The sequence below is a fragment of the Haliotis cracherodii genome, unplaced genomic scaffold, assembly GCF_022045235.1.
Source record: "Haliotis cracherodii isolate W230 unplaced genomic scaffold, xgHalCrac1.p SCAF_43, whole genome shotgun sequence".
Classification (NCBI taxonomy): Eukaryota; Metazoa; Mollusca; class Gastropoda; order Lepetellida; family Haliotidae; genus Haliotis; species Haliotis cracherodii.
The window spans coordinates 724395-738521 of record NW_027266301.1 but is presented as its reverse complement, the minus strand read 5'-3'; the positions used below and the strand labels follow the sequence as shown (position 1 = coordinate 738521).

The 14127-nt window shown below is 39.7% G+C and overlaps 2 protein-coding genes across 2 annotated transcripts in view; one reads left to right on the top strand and one right to left on the bottom strand.

Annotated features, from left to right (window-relative positions):
* LOC139441717 (B-cell receptor CD22-like) overlaps positions 1-14127 on the top strand; it is a 328007-nt gene that overhangs the window by 51037 nt on the left and 262843 nt on the right. The window lies entirely within an intron of this gene.
* Positions 4995-9871, bottom strand: LOC139441728 (piggyBac transposable element-derived protein 4-like). Its single transcript, XM_071222518.1, has one exon. The coding sequence runs from the start codon at positions 8737-8739 to the stop codon at positions 7030-7032; it is 1710 nt and encodes a 569-aa protein (XP_071078619.1). The 5' UTR covers positions 8740-9871; the 3' UTR covers positions 4995-7029.

Genomic DNA, 14127 nt, shown 5'->3' with positions numbered 1-14127 from the left:
TTGATCTGTATCAATTGAAAGAAAGTCTTTGAAAGATATACACTTACAAAAGTCTTCATATAGTTTTGGCTAGTGAGGATGCATTCACATCATCATTGCAAACCGGTTATCAAGTTGCCTTGTGAGGAAGTCTCTGAATAGTCTTTGCAAAGTTCTTTCGAAGATTTCCACAAGCAAAGAAGACTCCACAGTATCTTTTCAATTTTGTTTGTTTGTAAAGAAGTCTCTGAAAAGTCCCCACAAATGTTTTTGTGGGGTCTTCGTTAGTGAGAATGCACTCAATACATCCTTGCAAACAGTCAGCTATTTTATTGCCTTATGAGGAAGTCTCTGAATAGTCCTCACAATGTCTTTGTGGGGTCTTCGCTAGCGAGGATGCACTGATACATCTTTGCAAACCTTCAGCTACTTTATGGCCCTTCTGAGGAAGTCTCCGAATGGTCTTTGCAAAGTTGTTTTGAAGGTCTTCGCTAGCGAAGACGTATCCAAGACATCTTCAGAGATCTCCTAAGACATCCCCTGCTAGTGGAGATGCACTAGAAACGTCTTCGTTAGGTTAATGCCTTTGTGGGGAAGTACTTGATTATTCCCCAGAATAGTCTTCGATGGGTCTCCGCAAAGTCATAAAAATTGGCTAAAATCCCACAAAAGATGCATCGGGACGGTCTCGGGGCGGTCTCGGATACATCTTTTCTGGGTTTTTTTTTTGTAAGGGTAATTGCCCTGTTAATCCCTAGTCCACAATGAGTTGACATTGAGTTCATTTTGCTAATTAGCTGTTTTTAGAGTAGCAAGGTAATAAACATCAAAGGTGGGGCAGGCTTTGATCATGTGTTCTATAGAAGAGATGATGTCACTTGTTATATGTTTATTTAGGATTAGCTACATCCCTTGATGCTACCAAGGCAGCCCTTGAGATTATCAGACAGTTTGGCTAGACACAAACTGATGTCTCCCTTGTAGCACACTATGTGTCAGACACAGACTTTGGCCACTCTGTGCAGATGCATATCAATGCATAAAGAACATTGGGTAGATGATTCAACAATGCCACACAAGTCAAAGTTGGGTTTCACTGTATTTAGAAACAGACGATGGATCCAAAACTTTATAACAGTAATTATGATTAATTTAAACTTTGCCAGGCCAATATTTTGGCAGATTTGCATGTTATTGTTCATCTTCATTTAGTTAATTTTCAAAAAAGATATGATAAATGATAAAATATGATAATGAGTCATGAATATTTGAATTCAGATCAGAACAAACAGGGAGGGTCACCCCAAAATGTGAGAGTCTCTAGGGGAGACTTTTGACAAAATGGACAATAAAATATAAAGTGCTTTGCATTTTCTTTCAGGGAGGGTTGTGTCAAAAATGAATGAGAACATACCGGTAATACATGACCGGCCCCTTTAATTTAATATACATAGTTTTTAGTTGATGGTTCAGGTTGTACTTTTCAGTTGAATTTCTTATCACTGTCTATGATGGACTACCAATTAACGGTAGATATTAAATATCCATAATAACTTAGATAAATGCTTCTACAGTCTCATCCTAATTTGTCAAAATTTGAATTTCAATATAGTTTCCATTAATGAATTAATGAATTTGGTGAGAATATCTATTGTCTGAATTCCTAATATACTTTCTTTTGTATTTGGTGTGCAAGGGTAGCCTTGTGGGTGAAACGGTCTCTGAAACCCGGGTTCAATTCACCACATGGGTACAATGTGTGAAGCCCATAGCTGGAATATTGCTAACAAGCTGCATGAAACTGTACCAACTCACTCGCTCATTATTTTGTATTTTGAGATCACTTACATGACATGTGTTTTGATAATTATGAATAGTTGCATTTATGTATTTATGTATAAGAACCTATGTAACTTAGTTTTGCATAGTCTTGTTAACCCTTCCTTACATTTTGATGTAATGCAAACAATCAAGCAAAATTCAGGTGAACCTTGTGGTATTGTTTTAGAAGACCGGATACATTTTTGTATTTTCTGAACACTTTTCTGTTTGCGATGGCTTATTTACATGTTCAAAGATTGGTTAAATATCCGTTGCAAGATAAATTGTCAATACCTCACTGTTCGAGAAAACAACTTTAAACATTTGTAAATATGTGTGTGTTTCATAACTTTTGACTAACAAGTTTCTAAAGATGTCATGAAATGTTTCAGGTACCTGGATTTCACAATCTGACACCAGCTACATTTAAGAAGATCTTGCTCACACAATTCAGACAAGGGACTCGCCGGAAGATGAACAGTACTCCTGATAACAACCAACAGATTCACCTCAGAAAGTGATGATTCTGAATGAATAATGCCACTAATGTAACTGTAGGTGGTTTTATTATGACACTAATGAAGTCTGAATGAATTTATGCCAAAGCACTGTGACTATGTCCAGGTTGTGTACACCGATGCTGACCATACAAATCTGAATGACTTTTGTGGTTTACTGCAGAAACATAATTGACTTTAGATATTCTTCTTCAATAAAATTCTTCTGAGATTTGACTAATTTGTTTATTTAGAAAATGGCATTGAAGCGTCTGTTCTGTAAGGCCTTGCAAACACCACTGGTTACTTTATGCTCGTTCCTCTTTTTGCTTGATCAAATTTCAATTTGTGATATGTACCAATGAAATGCCATATAATCAATAAATAAGATTTTTTTCCAAAAACATGATTTGTTTTGCTCCATTAGCATAAAGAAATATAATACTGATCAGCCAAAACATAGGTGCTGAACAAATATAAAATGTACTAATGCCCTGAATGTTTTCCTACTATAAATACAGCTCACTTAACAAAAGTTGTAGTTCCACCTTAGTAGACAAATGACATTGATATTTTTTCTGTACTTTATTTAGGTGTTTTCTATCGATGCCATTAGTCTTATGCACCAATTTGGGACAATTGTATTCTGTTTTATATTCCCATGAAACTACACTGTCCCGATATAACAAGTACTGATACCGTTCCAAACTAATCTGTTAATCTCACCAGGGCCAAATGCCAAAGCACATAGCCAATGACTTTCCATTTTTTTTCTGAGTGACAATGCTGTTTTGCCACTTTTAGCAATATTGCAACAATATCATGGTGGGGGACACCAGCAATAAGCTTCACACATTGGACCCATGTCGCGAAACAACTTGTGAACAATGCATGCCCACTTATCTCAGTTTGAGGAGGATATTTACAACTAAAATAACACAGAATATTACAACAGGTACCTGTAATGCACAGGCTAACATTTTTTACCAGAAGCAAGTCATGAAGAAAATTTGCATCCGGATACCTTCCCTTCACTTTTTTTGCTGTGTATAAATCTGGTTACCCTAGTGTTTCGAGATGTTCTGGTGTAAATGGCTTTGTTTTAGTATGATAGCTGTTATTAATATACTCACACGCAAAAGAAACGCAAGTCGAGTATACAGTATACATGTTATTTATTTTCAACAGTAAACACAAGAAATACTAATAGGGCAAGATTGACAAAAATATGACTGAAGACAGTTTAATGGATTAAAAGGCAGATGACATGATTGTTTTTTTCAAATATTCAGGGCTTACACAGTTTCGGGTCAATACCCAAAATGTCAGTCAATACCTGTTGTGACCACCATTAGCATTGATCACTGCCACACATCTCCTGTACATAGGGTGGATGAGATAATTTGTGAAGGCTCTAGGGATCCTCCTGCACACATCCAGAGCAGCTGTGCGTAGTTCTTCGGCAGTTTTAGGGACTGGGCGCACGTTGTGCGGCCGCCTTTAATTTGAACCTCATCCCACAAGTGTTCGATAGGGTTCATGGGGTTCAGGGCTGAGAGCTGGTCATGGTAGAACACAGATGTTGTGTTGTTGCAAAAAGGCCATGGTAGCTCTGGCATCATGGGGACGAGCGTTGTTCTGCTGGAAAATTAGTTGTTCATGTTGTGCCAAAAATGGAACAACGTGGGGTCTGATCACTTGGTCGATATACCGCTGAACTGTGACTCCGTGTCCCTGCCCATATCATGACGCTAGGTCCACCCCATGGATCCCTTTCCACAACATTTCTGTCAGCGAAACGATCACCTCAACACCGCCAAATTCTGACTCTTCCGTCTGCATGGGAGACACAAAAGCGACTTTAATCAGAGAAGATGACAGGCCTCCACTCAAGATGACGCCAATTGTGATCACCCTGTGCCCACTGAAGTTGTGCTTGTCAATGCCTGGTTGGAGAACAGGACGACGTGCTGGTCGGCGACATCTGAGGTTGTTGGAACGGAGACAACGGATCACAGTGCCGATTATGTGTTCCTATGGTCTGTCGAGCACTTTCACTTGCAGTTAGGAATGCATGTCGCTGGTGTTGACGGGTAATCTGCCAATCTTGTCGAGGTGTGGTGACCCTAGAACGACCGCTCCGAGGAAGGTCATCTGTGGTCTGTTTAGCATTGATGCAGGAGACGGTAAATTGTGCTTATGTTAATGTTGAAATGACGGGCAACATCTTGGACAGACTCTCCAGCTTCCAAACGTCCGATAGCCTGGTTTCTCTGAATTTGAGTTAGGCGTGGCTTTGTTGACCAAGGAGTGGTAGATCCAAGAATCGGCCACAGTTTTATACCCACTACAGTTCATGCATTTTCAATTTCGCGAGAAATGGGTGCATGATACCCACATAGTCATTGAAATAGTGTGTTTTGGCGATTCGTTTTTTATGTTGCGTTTTTACTCGGTGCTTCCAAAATGCAACCAGAAATATTGATAACACCGTCAGGCTTCACTACATGCTAAAACTCGTATCAATTTATGGTTCTGTGTTTGTAACCTATTTGCTTAAAACCACTTGCGTTTCTTTTGCGTGTGATTATAGTTAGTTTAGTTTTATTGATTGTTGTTTTAATTGCCTGGATTTCTAGGTTAGGCATGGGTATGGTAATTTCATAGTTTAATTCTGCTTTAACCTTTAGCCTGCTGAATTGTTTTCACACTTCTTAGCCCTGCCTGCTGGATTAATTTTAGCATATGGCACTGTAAAGAGGGTGGGTGATTTCAAACGGTCAGTGCTTCATTAAACATGGGCCAACTAAAGAAATATTTCGCACATTATTTCCTGATAGAAAAATACACATTACTATATTAAAATATCCTGATGTTTTCGATCATACCAAGGTTAAGACCAAAGCGAACACAAAATTTGTAAAATTTCTTGAACTAACCTTAATTACGTGATTGAATGTTGAATGCGTTACATATTAGGAATGTATTTAAATCGTTGAATCTGTGCAAACTGATTCCAGTAATCATATCTCCTATATCTTAAATTTAACTGAGGCGAAATTCGATTTTTTTTATCGCGAAACAACAGCACGATGGTAAATTATAAACCATTTCAGTAAATATATTACGCAAAGGTTAGACAAAATAAAAACGTAATTTTCGAGGTCATCAAGTCTATTGCTAAAAAGGAAATATTAGGCTTTTTACAACGTGTCATGTTATACTATCTGGAGGATACAATAACTGACTCATAAATATTCACCAACCCTAATTTCAAATGTTTGGGTTGATTATTTTCGATATTAAAACACAAATCCCCTGTCGTAATTGCAAGCAGACGAACGAAAATCAAACATGGCGCGCTTCGTCCGACCTCATCATAAAATATTGCTATTTTTATAACAACAAAGTATACATTGCCTTCATATGTACACCTTAGGGAAAGTTGATGATCTTCGCAATCGACGAGTGTTTCATTTGTACTGTTTAGTTTAATTTGACGAGAGTGACACGAAAATAGAAATCACGAAATCTGACAGCAGAAGTGCAAAGGTTACCGGATGTGATGTCACAGACAGGGGTAGTCTGCTGATATCCTTTGAGATAAAATAACAGTAAATGTTGACACATTTCGTCTGTCACAGCCAGAATAAACACATACCACTACATAGGCTTAGTAATAGCCACTCATAAGAAATAACAAGTGACTTTGACCATATAATTCACATTTTAGCAATACCCATTTGACCTTGTACGCTCCCGTGACCCGGAAACGGTAGTAGATGTCAACGTGAAGCAGGCAAGTTTCTCAGTATCTTTCATTTGAAGCTTTGGTGGTTTAATAATCAGCCTTTTATTTTAAGTTACATATAGATATGATTCATGTAACTGTGAGGTATGCTGGTGATATTGTTACCATGATCATTGTGTCAAACGCAATAAGTTTACAGATTTCGTCGATTGGCAATGACAACCCTCCTCAGCAGGTGCGCGAAAATGGGCGTAACAAAAACAATATTTCAAAATAACATTCATGCTTTCCTGAATGTGATAAGATATTCGCATCTGCATGATCATATGTTAATAAAATACTCATTAAATATATTTCAGTTTCAGTTCCACATTATAGAAGGGATATTTTAGTGTGTTTTATGAGTGTTGCTCTTATAATACTATGACTGAATTCAGAACAATTTCACACAACAATTATAAATAAAATTGCACCATAAATTGTAATACCTCCCTGGTTGCATATTCTGTTCTGTTGGAGGAAAGTACATGGGAAAACATCCTGCCTTATGTGTTTTTTCCTGAGTTCTTAGCAATTAAAAATTATGTATTTTTTCTTTGGTGTTTAACAAAGCACTCATCAATATTTCCGCTATACGAAGGTGGTCTATAAATAATAATAATAATAATAATAATAATAATAATGTATTTAGTTGGGCTACTTTCATAGCATACGCAGGTGTCTTGACAGTGATGCTAGTTTTGGGAGCATTAGAACAAGTATGTACCATATTTTACATCATCAATTAATGTTTCCATGAAACAATATCCATAAATAAATAAATAACAACGATTTTCAACAAATATATATATACATTTCATAAGCACAATTTGTTTTTTAAATATTTTATTTTGCAAACAAAATAATCGTCAACAACCATAACAGTAAAGAGTAATATGAACATGATTAAGATTTTAACAGGACAAACATATGTGCAATCTTTTAATCATGGAGACCTGGGTAGCACGTTATTTTATAATTTACCAATGAATGGTACCTTTCGAAACATGGAACGGGACACATGTAAACATTGCAGCTCTTGCAAATGAAAACGGTCTGATGCCTTCTTGCAGATCTGTTGGAGCATACTACACAATCGTTGCACGACATCTTACCTTTTGGGGTCTTTTCCTGTGTCTTACCTGGGAAATGGCGAGCTGTAAGTCTGGCAGGACGCTCCAGGTTGGCTGCAGGACGCCCAGGTCTTCCACTTCCTAGTCGCTCGTATCCCTCCAGGAACTTGGTTGCAATAACCAATCTAAATTTCTCAGAATTGACCCTCTTACCTGGGTGCGCAGCTTTGTAGATGACAAGTGCATTGTTGAAAGAGAGTTCCATGAGGTACAAAAATACCTTTTTCCACCACTTACAACACCTGTGGAGCACCATGTAATACTGCAGTTGCTTGTCTGCCAGGTCCACGCCTCCCATGTGCTGACTGTACAACTGAACTGCTTTTGGTTTTCTTACCTCCCTGAAGTTGTTTGGTGCAGACCTTGATCTTACTCTTTTCAAAAAACAAGAACCATTGTGAACACTGGTCAAAAGGTTTACTTTTCTTTTATCTGTCCATGTGATATACAGGAATTCATTATCACGAAATAAATGCGGATCATCACCAGCTTTGGGTCGGGCATCCTTGACAGGCTGCGGTACATCCAGTCGGTAGGCCCTCAGTGTTCCACAAGCACCTGTCTGGTTGTCAGATAATTCCTGGAAAAGAGTGGGAGAAGTGAAAAAATTGTCCATGTACACATGGTGACCCTTACCATACAGTGGTTGACACAATGACGTGACAACCTCGTAAGTCAAACCATGTGGTCTCCCTCCCTCCTGTCTCCCAGTATAAACCTGCCAGTTCCACATGTACCCGGTCCTGCTGTCTGCCAGACCCCATGACTTGATCCCCCACTTATGTGGTTTATTTGGCATATATTGCAGCAAACCTGTTCGACCCTTGTATGCTATCATACTTTCATCAACAGATACCTCCCTGTCTGGTTGAAAGTGCCTCTGCCATCCTGAAACAAGAATTGTCATTAGAGGTCTTATTTTGAATAATTTGTCATGCCTTGGATCCTCTTTGGGGAAGTCTTTGGCATTGTCATTTAAATGAAAAAACATCATGATCTGTATAAACCTATCCCTGGACATGATGGCTTTGAACCCTTTACATTCAATTAGTGGGTCACTTGACCAGTACGATTCATAAGATGGCTTTTTTGACAGGCCCATCACTAACAAGATAGAAATGAAAGCCCTCATTTCGGAGGTGTTAACATTTTTCCAGTTATTCGCACGTGAATGTACTTTCAACGTGTCCATGTTATCAGCCATAAATTGCGCCGCATACCTGTTGGTTTCAGTGACAAGTAAAGCAAACACTTCATCACTGAAAAAAAGTGAGAAGGCATCAAACTCACTGACATTTTCACAAATATTTCTTGGCCCCGATCGATCAACAAAATCTCTTAGCCATGGTGTTTCGCTGGCTCCGACTGAGGGGTCCTCTAAAATTTCTTCTTCGGCGTCTTCAATGTCCAAATTGTCCACTTCTTCCAAATTCACGTCATCGAACCCGAAAAAATCGTCATCCCCCTCGCTGTCCGAATTTCCGAAAATTTCCCTAAAATCTTCGATCGCGGAAGCCATAATGTAACTACAAACGTTTTGTTACCTTTGGGCGGAACGCAAAGTAATTCGAAAACTTTTGAAATTTCTATCAACCGTGACTACCCAGGTCAATTAGTAATAAACAAGTGATTATGTTTACAATAGATAATTACGTCATTTCCTTTTATTTTGGCGGGAAAAAAATTCCGGAACTTTCTCGAAGCCATCCATTTTAGCTCGGGGCGTGGCTGTCCGCTTTCAGCAGGTACTATAAAATTGCAAGTATTTCGATATATTTTTAATCTACATCATATTTTGTTATTGCATCCTTCAGTCATAAAGCTATTGCGTTTGGGTTTTGTGTTTTATCAGTTATTTTCATGTATCAGCTCGGCGATAAGCTTAATAGTTGTCATGTTTTCAACAAAACAAATCGCGAGTTATGTCACGCCCACACGTGTCATCTTCGCTCATCAACAGCTGGTCAATGCCGATGTTCGCGAAAGTTTTTCTCTCGAAACCATTTACGAATTCATTAAATATTAGATTTTTAAAAAAACTGATAAATTTAAGCATTTGAATTTAGAAACTTAAGTTACATATTAAAAATGTGAAGTTATGGTATTACGGCATCGCGGTGCAGGTAGAGTTGTTTGTTTACCACCGTTGCCATGATCGTGTCCGCTTATCCAGTCGATGATGTGACGACCAAAGTTGTTTTTGTTTACATTTAATTAAACCTAAAGTTGCTAATTTTTAGAAATTAAGGTACTCCAGTGTTTTAGTTCATGAAAGAACACACAATTGGGATCAAATTAAAAAAAATACTACATCTAAAAGAAAATATCGGACGGCATGCCACTCAACGTGAAGCGCCTGGAGTCAACAATGGCCGTTACGGATGGCTATGTGCCGAGAAAGTGGGTAGATACTTTTTTAACTCGCGGGATTTTCTTTTTGAGGTAAATATGCTAATTAAAGTTGTGATATTTAGCAAGCTTAGCATTTATGCATATCATCCGTCATTTAATTGATACGCAAAGCCAACTTGGTATGCAGTTATTGCGAGTTTTATTTTGGGGTGTCGTTATGCTATTCGCCTGTCGAACTGGTTCGACAGTAGCAACACGGGTAGTGACAAACTCTGTCGAACTGGTTCGACAGTAGCATTGAGAGCTTTAATGAATAGTCCCAGACCTCCGTGTGGGAGTCCTTGTATATTCGTGGGCCGGGGTCTATCTTGCCGAAGGAAATGGTAGCCTGGTATTTTGAAGGCTTTTTATGGTGAGATTTTGGTTTCTTGCACTGCAATTAAGAAGTGGGTTAATTTTTTTGGGCAATGGGGCCTTAAGTTCATGCCCATTTGAGGTGAGACTATTGCAATTCCACTGTGAGAACACCATGATCAGAATAGATATATAGGTGGGAATTTCAGTAGAGGTAACATGGTGTTTGGGGTTTAATTTGGAAGAGATATGGGCAGTGGATGTGGTTTACTTTGGCTTTAATGGCTGTCTGAACATTTGGAAAAGATTTGTGGTACAGAGTGGACACCAGGGCAAGGGTGTGGATTTGTCTGGCTGTGTTCTTTTTTAGCAGAAATTTGATGAGTCTTTTTGGAGTGACTGATTGTGAGGGAGCTGTTCGAGGTGATTGGACTTTTTGTGTAATGAGCTGTTTTGTTGTGGAGTTTGCATTGAATGTAGGGTGTCGATTTGTCCTGTGTGTTTGGATAGATGAGGTAGGGATTGCTGATTGAAGAAGGGAGCAGGATGAAGTATCTGAAATGTCCTCATATTCAGGAAGGCTTTTGTATGTTTCTGGCCAGCTTAGGTAGGTTTTACGTGTTTGTTGAGAAAAAGAATGTGTTTTTGTTTGACAGGGCAGGTGTTTTCTTCTGTGCCTCAGTGAATGCAATAGCAGGCCCATGTGCACTTATGGCCTCGTGCCGATATGAGCCGCATGTATGGCACATGAGTGGTTGTGTGCATGTGGCAGTGTTGTGGTTGTAGGTGTGGCAGATGTTGCATTGTTGTGGGGTTTTTTTTCTGATGGGGTTGACTTTATAGGTGAGAGCGCCGAAAACTATGTGTGTAGGTAGTGTAGTGGACTGGAGTGGACTTGAAAGTTGTCCTGCCTGGTGTTGGTGTTCTTGTTTATGTTTTTGTAGTCTGTTATCTGGGGTTGAGTTGAAAGTTTGTTGACTCTGTGAATGTATTCTGTTATGTCTCCCAGTGTATACCTGTAGTCTATGTAGATGACCCTTGTATTTGAGATGGCCATTTTGCTGTTTGCCATGTGATGTTTAATCCGTCAATGATTGGTTGTCTGCGTGCTTGGATACGTGTATCTTGAGGTGGGATTGTAGTTTTAAATCCTCTGCCGCATCTGTTAGCATATTTGTGGGTTGTTTTGGCTTTTTGCAGACAGTGGGCAAACTTGTTATTGGAATAAGTGTCATTTAGTGGGGTCGATGTGAGAATGCGAGGAGGATGTGTCTTTGTTTGGTGGCTGCTGTGGGTGGGGTGGTGGTTGCTGTGGGTCAGGTTTGTTGGAAGAATGACTTTTTGTTTGTTTGGTTGATGTCTGTGGGAGACTAGTTTGGCGTTATGTAGGTTTGGGGGAGGGGTGGGGCTGTTTTGGATGGTTCGGTTCCTTTGGTAGGGGGTAGCTAGAAGATTACTCTGGGTTCTATGGGTTATGGGTTTGGGTTGGTTTGGGTATATATTTGTCTGGATGGGGGTTGGGGTGGGGTGCGGGTGGGGGTGGGGGGGGATGATGTTGCTTTGGGATTAGGGGAGGATTAGGTCATCTAGGTCAAGCCCAAAGTCCAAGGGAAAGGGGTTAGTGTTGTGTGTGGGCGTGAGACCTGGGAAGTGGGTATTGGAATGAATGGGTGCAGTGAGAAGTGAATTTGATAGAAGTGAGGTGGGTGTGGCTGTTGAAGATGTCATGATTTGTTTGGGTGTAACGCAATAATAGGAGGCAATGCAATATCAGGAACCACAAAAATTATAGCTTTAAACAATGGGGACGAAAGATAAGCTAAATAAAGTTAAGTTATAGTTACGAGGGGAAAGGGAGATAGGTAATAGGACATATCTAGCGAGATTTGTGTGCTGTGCCACTGAAATTGTCCCCCCGAGGCGCTTGGGGGACAGGCATTCGGCGACTGGCGAGCCGGCTTGTGCCTAATGTCTGATCCCAGATATATTCGTAATCCCAATTAGCTAAGTTTGTTCGTGATCCCAGTTAGTGAATAAGTTGGCTGGAATTTGGCTGTGATTTATATTGCAATCCGGCTGTGAGTGCGGTACATACGTCCATGTCTAGCTATGATCAATGAATGTGTGACTAATGAATGAATGTTCTGCCAAACCTTACTTACTTACTTACTTACTTTGGAGATTTAACGTGCGCTTTCCGACTAATGCGTATTTTGCACACGGTCCCGGCCAGGCCATTTAATGTGTTCCCGAAAGGGGCGAAAGTGGTTTGTGCAACCCAAGGTGTTTCTTATATAGAATTTGAGAATTTTGAGATTTGGAATAGATGCCGATGGGGTTGGGGAGGAGAACCAAGGGAGCTGGGTATGGTGGATGTATGTTTGTTTGTTTATGTGATTTTGATTTGGTAGATTATTGTGTTTTTAGATGCGTTTTATTAATTCCGTTTTGATTAAGAATACGCCTAAGGCCTTGAAGTTTTCTATTTTATTTTGTGGGTTTAGTATTGCTTCTAGAGTGAGAGCCTTGTTTAGATTGAGGGTGGTTTGTAATGCGGTTCGATGTGTTAGGTAGTGTGTGCAGTGGATGAGTGCGTGTTCTGGGGTTTCTGGTTGTTTGCAGTGTGGGCAATTACCTGTAGTGTGTTTTTTTATTTTTTTTAGGTGGTTATTTAGGTTGGTGTGTCCTGTTTGGAGTTTAGTGATTACTCTGTCGATTTGTTTTGATGGATGGAGAATTTTTGGTTTGGTTAGTGGTTTGCTGATTACTTTTTTGATTTGGCTATTTGAGTTTAGATGTAGGTTATGCCATTTTTTGGTGATTTTGTGCTTGTTTAGGCTTTTAATTTCTGATTTTGAGATGGGTAAGTTTAAGCTTATTTCTGGGATTTTGAGGGATAGTTTAGCTGTCTTATCGGCGTTTTCATTACCGTATATTCCTACGTGGGCGGGGATCCACAAGAAGGTTATTTGTTTGCCTGCCTTAGTTAGGTCGTTGGAGCTTTTAAGTATTTGATTTATTAATTTAGGTCGGTTTTTGGTATTTTTGATTTGGAGGGCTTGCAGTGCACTTAGGGAGTCGGTAAGTATTAGGATTTTTTTTGTGGTTTTTGGATTCTTGATTATGGAGGGCTGAGGCCATGCCCATTAGTTCTGCCGTGAATATTGATTGGTTGTTTGGGAGTCGGAAGGATTGTGTGGTTTTAGTTGGTTGTGTGGTATGGACTCCGAAACCTGTGTGTTTGGAGGTCAGATCTGAGGATGCGTCCGTGTAAATGTGACACCAATTTGGCCAATTTGTGTGTATGTATGCTAGTGTGGTAGTTTTAGCTATGTTTGGGTAGGTTTGTTTATTTACATGGCTAGCTAGTGTTGTGTCTATTTCGGGTATTTTAAGTTTAGGGGTGAAGATATTTGATTGTTTGCAGTTTTGTTTAAGATTTTTAATTTGGTGTTCATTTATGTAGTTTGTTATTCTTTGGGATATTGGGGTAAGTAATGGGTGTTTACGAGCTAGAGCTTGTTTTTTGGGGCTGATATTTTGGTTTATTAAGTTTTGGATGAGAGGGTTTGATTGGGACGCTGCCCAGAAATTTAAGCTTAGCTGTTCCCTGCGTAGACTTAGTGGCATTTCTCCTGTTAAGGCCTGAAGTGAAGTGTAGGAGGTGCCATGTTGGGTGCGTGTGCGTGTTGTGGCCTTGTATTGTAACCTCCGATTCTTCAGATGTCACACCCATCTCCCTCCTCACCTCTCACCTCCTCACCCCTCAGCCCCTGCTAATCTCCTCCCCTCCTAACCTCTCAACCCCTCATGACCCCATACCTTCTCATTTCGCCCCTCCTCATCTCTCGCTCCCTCCTCACCTCTCACCCCCTTCTCACCTCTCATCCCTTCCTCTCTCCTCACCCATCCTCTCCTCTCACCTCCTTCCCACTTCTCCCCTTCTCCTCATCTCTCGCACCCTCCTCACCTCTGTGAATGAGTGAATATTAAAGCATCCACCGAACAAATGAACTTAATGATAGTGTTCATATTCATATGTGCCATAAACATTCTCATATTATCATAACTACCATCGTTAATGCTTGACTTTATCATCATGGCTGCAATGGAGACTCTTTACAACTTTACTAGTGATTGTATTGCAGCATGAAATACAATGGATAAAGTATTATCTGTAATGCAATATGTTTCCTTCAAT